At 41.7% G+C, this 7,017-nt stretch overlaps 1 protein-coding gene across 1 annotated transcript; it reads left to right on the forward strand.

The window, feature by feature from the left end:
- The first annotated feature begins 3,190 nt into the window (after nt 1-3,190).
- LOC109106099 lies at nt 3,191-5,716 on the forward strand. The gene is made up of 2 exons (XM_042719181.1): nt 3,191-3,366; nt 3,644-5,716. Exon 2 carries the CDS (start codon nt 4,316-4,318, stop codon nt 5,714-5,716), a length of 1,401 nt encoding a protein of 466 aa, XP_042575115.1. The 5' UTR covers nt 3,191-3,366; nt 3,644-4,315.
- Nucleotides 5,717-7,017: the final 1,301 nt, after the last annotated feature.

A 7,017-nucleotide genomic window follows, 5' to 3' on the forward strand; every position in this document is an offset into this window, starting at 1 on the left:
GAAGTATCAATAGGGAATGTACCTGGTTACTAACATAAGATACGGGATACGGGAACGAGTACTGCATTGCTGGCCTTGCCATGTAGCTGCACAACTCAGTAGTCGCTTCAGTCGAAGTAACCTGAGGTTCCTATGGTGATATGCCCGCTTATATAGCCAGATGGCTCCATCCATTCTGGCAGGCTCTGGCGGGCTTTGTCACCATAAGTTTGTGCAGCTCTCCTGCGAAGCCATTAGTTCCTTTTTAATTCACTGCATGAACAAATGGCCGTGCAGTTACACTGTGTTATTTAAAAAAGGCTTCAGTCATCAGAGAAAAAGCAGTTTTTCCCAAAGCATCTTAGCAGATGCAGTACTCGTTCCCTTATCTCAGGGAACCGAGGTTACGTTAGTAACCAAATACGTTTTGAAGCTACTGGTGTTGTATGGCTACAAGGATGTGAATATAGTAAGAGACATATTCTGAGACACTGAAATTACTAAATAGTTTCATGTGAACACTAGGTGGGGACATCATCTCTACTCAAGCCAGGAAACATACTGCATGATTTGAGTTGGTCTAGACATGTTTAACCACTAGAGTGGAAATGACCTCTGTTTAAATATCTGGTCAGCAGTTTGTAGCACAACAGTTTGTGCACAATTAGGCTTTGTAAAAACTAACACCACACTGATATTACCATAGTAATTTTGCATCTTATGCATTCTATGAAAAGACGGACAGTGTTGATGTGTTGTAAGATACTCATGAGTAGATTAAAAGCTAGAAAAAAGGCTAGAGGTGAAAAAAGAACACCACAAAACAGGAAGTCAGTAACAAACAAAACTAGAAGCAGATGAGTTCATCTTCACACTTGCAGATGAAACAGAGGTCTCAAGTGGCAAAATATTTTATACTGTAAGAAAAGTCAGTACTGTTGTTTAAACATTGAGACTTATCTTTTAATAATACAAATTCTATAAAATGACAGTTATTCTTTTTATAAGGTAACTGTGGTACAAATATATACCTCAAAGAACAACTTAACTACATTATTAAAAATAAAGTTTCCAAAAAGGGGGGTTGTAGTGATGCAATAGAATAACTATTTTTGGCTTCCTAACAGGCTTGCCACACACTTAAGCCTGCATTTGGGTCTGACTTGGCCTGATTCGAGGCCTGTTGCAACCGACATTTTGTCCAAAAAGTCCTCAATTGTGTGGTGCCATTGCAATTATTCTATAGAGTCAGAGCCTCCCCAATCACAAGTTGTAAATATCAACCCTGTTTGATATTTATGACTTTTGATAGGGCTGCCTCTAACAGGATGCCCTCAACAGCCAATGAGAGAGCATGCAAGCATCATCAACCTCATGTTGCATACTTTTACAGGTGCTGGTCATATAATTAGAATATCATCAAAAAGTTGATTTATTTCACTAATTCCATTCAAAAAGTGAAACTTGTATATTATATTCATCCATTACACACAGACTGATATATTTCAAATATTTATTTCTTTTAATTTTGATGATTATAACTGACAACTAAGGAAAATCCCAAATTCAGTATCTCAGAAAATTAGAATATTACTTAAGACCAATACAAAGAAAGGATTTGTAGAAATCTTGGCCAACTGAAAAGTATGAACAGAAAAAATAAGAGGATGTACAGCACTCAATACTTAGTTGGGGCTCCTTTTGCCTGAATTACTGCAGCAATGTGGCGTGGCATGGAGTCGATCAGTCTGTGGCACTGCTCAGGTGTTATGAGAGCCCAGGTTGCTCTGATAGTGGCCTTCAGCTCTTCTGCATTCTTAGGTCTGGCATATCGCATCTTCCTCTTCACAATACCCCATAGATTTTCTATGGGGTTAAGGTCAGGCAAGTTTGCTGGCCAATTAAGAACAGAGACACCATGGTCCTTAAACCAGGTACTGGTAGCTTTGGCACTGTGTGCAGGTGCCAAGTCCTGTTGGAAAATGAAATCTGCATCTCCATAATGTTGGTCAGCAGCAGGAAGCATGAAGTGCTCTAAAACTTCCTGGTATACGGCTGCGTTGACCTTGGACCTCAGAAAACACAGTGGACCAACACCAGCAGATGACATGGCACCCCAAACCATCACTGACTGTGGAAACTTTACACTGGACCTCAAACAACTTGGATTTTGTGCCTCTCATCTCTTCCTCCAGACTCTGGGACCCTGATTTCCAAAGGAAATGCAAAATTTACTTTCATCAGAGAACATAACTTTGGACCACTCAGCAGCAGTCCAGTCCTTTTTGTCTTTAGCCCAGGCAAGACGCTTCTGACGCTGTCTGTTGTTCAAGAGTGGCTTGAAACAAGGAAGCCGACAGCTGAAACCCATGTCTTGCATACGTCTGTGTGTAGTGGTTCTTGAAGCACTGACTCCAGCTGCAGTCCACTCTTTGAGAATCTTTTGGACAACTGTCAAGTCAGCAGTCTTCCCCATGATTGTGTAGCCTACAGAACTAGACTGAGAGACCATTTAAAGGCCTTTGCAGGTGTTTAATTAGCTGATTAGAGTGTGGCACCAGGTTTCTTCAATATTGAACCTTTTCACATTATTCTAATTTTCTGAGATAATGAATTTGGGATTTTCCTTAGTTGTCAGTTATAATCATCAAAATTAAAAGAAATAAACATTTGAAATATATCAGTCTGTGTGTAATGAATGAATATAATATATAAGTTTCACTTTTTGAATGGAATTAGTGAAATAAACTTTTTGATGATATTCTAATTATATGACCAGCACCTGTATATAGGGTGACCAAATGTGCCATTTTCGTACGTAATCGACCAATCGTGGTGTGTGAGAAGGTGGGATTTACAGAGAACGGTCAAAGTGATGCAAATACGTGTACATATTAGTGTTCGACTTGAAGCAGCACTGAGCATACCGATCGGTGTATGACATCAAAGTACCGTGAGAGAGATTCAAAAGCACAAGAAGCCGTCTGCTCTCTAGAGCTCTCACAGTACTTTGTCATACAACAATCGGTCTGCGCTGCACAAACAAAGCCAAAACGTGGATATTTTAGGCAATATAGAAATCCTGGCATAATCCTGGGAAAATGGCACGTTTGGTCACCCTATTTTATAGTGAAAGTGACATGACATGACATGACATACAGCCAAGTATGGTAACCCATACTCGGAATTCGTGCTCTGCATTTGTAACGGAGTTAAAAAGAACATTAATTATGATATTAATGGATGTTGAATTCCATGAAATTAGAGGGTAAATTCAAATCTAAAGGTATTTTGGTGCCCCCTAGTGGTTAATGCATTGCAGACATTCTTTATTTTGTCCTTGCATGCTTACCGTAGTTCAGCAGAAAATGGTTCACACTGCTGCGGGTAAGCGTGTTTCTCTTCTCTCCTGTTTATGGTGTTTTAAAAAAGTGATAAAAGTGTGTTTAATAAGAGTTTTTTTGATGTAAACGTTTGTAGTGATTATATCAACAAATGTGCAGTGAGTTGGATGGGTTTATATGTCCGATGGATACTTTGTTGAGTACTTATCGTTGTGCCTCGTTACTCATGCTGTGAAATTAACGTGCTACTGCTGATGCAACATCAGATAGCTTAATGGAATACACACAGTTATCTTCATTTTATGTTTTTCTTATTTCAGTGGTTTATGTCAGCAGTGTTATCACCCTGTCTAATAATACATTTTGATGTATTTCTCAGGTATGTGATTTTCATGTTTATTTTTGTCATTTTGTTAACATGAAATTGGTACAAGTTGTACGTAGTTCAGCAGAAAATGGTTCACACTGCTGCGGTGGTTTATGTCAGCAGTGTTATCACCCTGTCTAATAATACATTTTGATGTATTTCTCAGACACAAATATCATTGCTGCGGAGAATAAAAGAGAGAAAAGACAAACAGAGTCTTGTGTGCATTGTCCATTCAAAATTTGTGACGGTTGTGTGGGATGTGTTAAGGCCACATTGGGGACAACAATCGTTACACTGGTGCCGTGACTCTTTGGATCCCTGATCAGCTCGACGCAGATCGGCCGTGGTTGCTGCTCCTCAGCTGTGTTTGAACCCTGTTTGTATCTTCAGTGTTATGGACAAAGACAGTAAACGCATACACGATACATGACCACAGCTGAGTGATTATCGATGACCTAACACAGTTTGAATATGGACTTTTGAGCACACTTACACTGATTTAGTTTTTTTTCTTTACTTTTTATATTTTCCAAGTGGAGTGTTGTTTTAGTGTCTCATTATTCTCTTTTTGCAATCTATAATACATATTCATTCATTACTTGTAAATAACTGTGACTAAGATATGACTGAAAACGATGACTGTGATACTGATATGGACAGAACATTCATGGAGGCCACTGGTTTTCCCAGAGGGAGGGGTGCTTGGCTCGCTGGAGCTTCTGGGAATGATGTTTTCCGTGAAGGTGGCAGAAGGGGGGTGGGTCAGTCAAGGTCTCACAATGACCACAGTGGGGGTCGTGGTTTACATTTAACAACAGATAATTCTCCTGTTGGTCGTGCCACAGCTGAGTTCCCTTGTACTTCGACACCTAATACTGAGAGGGATGCTCTTAGCCACCTCACAGATATGATGGGCCAGTTAGGTACGCAGATTGGAGAATCAATCGTCTCCAGGCTGCTTTCAGCAGGCTTAGTGAATGCAAGCAATAACTGCCAGAGCGATTCACTAGACCACCACACTCGACCAAAGATGAGACCAGAACAGTCTATGACTATGTTGGTACCACAAGTGTCAGTACATGTGGGGTCAGACCATGACATGTTTCGTGGTGACAGATCTGACAAGTATTGTGTTAAAGAGTGGGTTGATCGAACCAAAGCTTGTATAAGAAAGCAAAAATGTCCCATCTCAGAACAAGCTGAGGAAATTATGAGCAGGCTTGCAGGAAAAGCAAAAGATGTCGTTAAAATCAGTCTGCGTAGCGATCATACGCTTGATGTAAAGCAGAATCCTGAGCTGATTTATAATATTCTGTTACAGTATTTCAGTGAGACCTCATCTTGCCTACCTCTTGCCGATTTCTATGCTACTCTTCCCAGAGTCGGAGAGAATCCAGTAGACTATTGGATTCGGATCAACAAGGCTGCTGATCTGGCAAATGATGGCCTTCATAGACAAGGAAAGCAGCTGGCTGATATGAGTGATGAGGTAACACGGATGTTCATCAAGCACTGTCCAGACCCAGGTTTGACTAGTGTATTCAAATGTAAGCCTATTCATGAGTGGAGAGCTAAAGACATACAGAGCAGAATTGATGACTATCAAAGAGAATACATGGGTCGTGCTGGTGCGTATGTAAAGAGCCACACTTCAGCTGTGCTTAATAAGGAACATACTGAGCATAATCACCTCATCAGCTTTTCGCAGTCTGCTATTCAGGATGCATCAAGTTTCCCATTGGCACAAAATACATTTAAGCAGCCAGAACTCTCAGCAGAGCCCAGTACTGTTCAATGTCGGTCATGTTCTGCTCCAAACCTGCCTGTAGTCCAAACCATGACACAGAATACACAGCAGCCTGAAAGTCAAGTGCTTTCACGTATGATGGAGATGTTAGAGCAGTTGATGGATAGAGTTCAGTCACGTAATGTTCCCACTCACAGAGGCAACTCAAGGTTGCAGCGACGTTATGCCAGAAATACGTGTCGTGTGTGTGTCATGACAACAAGCACAGCACGGTGACGCACTGCATAACTGATAAGTTGTGTTTCGAATGTTTCTCACCCGGACATGCAAAATGTGATTGTCCGAAACTTTCCTCTGTACAGGACGATATGGAGGGAAACTAGTGGACCCGTATTTGGAGGGAGGCAGTACGGGTCATTCTTGCAACTCCCAAGCTGTTACTGAGTGTGAAGATGAACGTTATTTGATTGAGAACGTTGTTGATGGACTAAATATTGTGTATCAGAACACGCATGTTGTGCGTGGACATGATAGCCTTTTTTATACGCCTGTTAAAATCGGAGAAAAACTAGCTTTAGGAGCCATGATGGATAGTGGATCAATGGCATGCACCATAAATGACACAGCTGAGAGAAGCGGGAGCAGTTGATGGAAACAGTGAGCTGAGCACCGATGTGGTCCTTGTGGGCTGTGGTGGATTGCGTGTCAAGCCTAAATCTGTTTACAATCTGACCATGGAAGTTTTTGGTTTGAAGATGCTTGTACCTACTCTAGTGGTTCCGGGTCAACATGACGAACTCATAATTTGAACTAATGTCATCAAACATATTCTGCGACATATCAAGCAGTGTGAGGGTTTCTGGAGAGCTGTGTCTGGCCCTACATCAAAGGATCCGGAATGTGAGAGCTTTTTGTCCATGCTCGCTGGACTAAATCGCTGGAGAGGTAAAGACATGCCTGACAAACTTGGAATGGTAAGATGCAATTCGGCTGTTTGTCTTGAGCCTGGTTGTGAATATTTGGTGTGGGGGAGACTATCGAAATCAGCTGTTGCATCACCAGGCAGTGCTGTCATGACAGAGCCCACCACTTCTCATTCGATTCCCAGAGGTGTCATGATGGCTCGACTTGTCACATCGTTGTGGAGTGACGGATGGGTCCCTTTGAAGGTGATCAACACGTCAGGGAGAGTTGTTCTGTTGAGACGTAATGCAAAACTGGCTGATCTGTATCCTTGCATTGCCCTTGAGGACGTTGATAGCATGGATACAATTGAACCTCCTCTCGTAAGTTGTCCTATGGGTTTGTCTGAATGCAGGGCCCAGTCTATATCTGCAAGTGAGAGGTTGAAATCTATGGGACTGTCTGACCTTGATGTAGAGTCATGTGATGTCTCTGACCAGTGCAGGCAACAATTAGTCAGTTTGATCTTGACTTATGAAGACATCTTTTCAAGACATCACCTTGACTGTGGAGAAGCTAAGGGATTTGTTCATAGAATACACCTTTCGGATCCCAGGCCATTCCGACTTCCATTCAGGCGAGTAGCCCCTAGCCAGTACCACAAGTTGCGCCAG

Source organism: Cyprinus carpio, chromosome B2 (genome assembly GCF_018340385.1).
Source record: "Cyprinus carpio isolate SPL01 chromosome B2, ASM1834038v1, whole genome shotgun sequence".
Taxonomy (NCBI): Eukaryota; Metazoa; Chordata; class Actinopteri; order Cypriniformes; family Cyprinidae; genus Cyprinus; species Cyprinus carpio.

Coding starts and splice junctions, on each gene's coding strand:
- LOC109106099 (XM_042719181.1), top strand. CDS start 4,316: ATGACTGAAAACGATGACTGTGATACTGATATGGACAGAACATTCATG.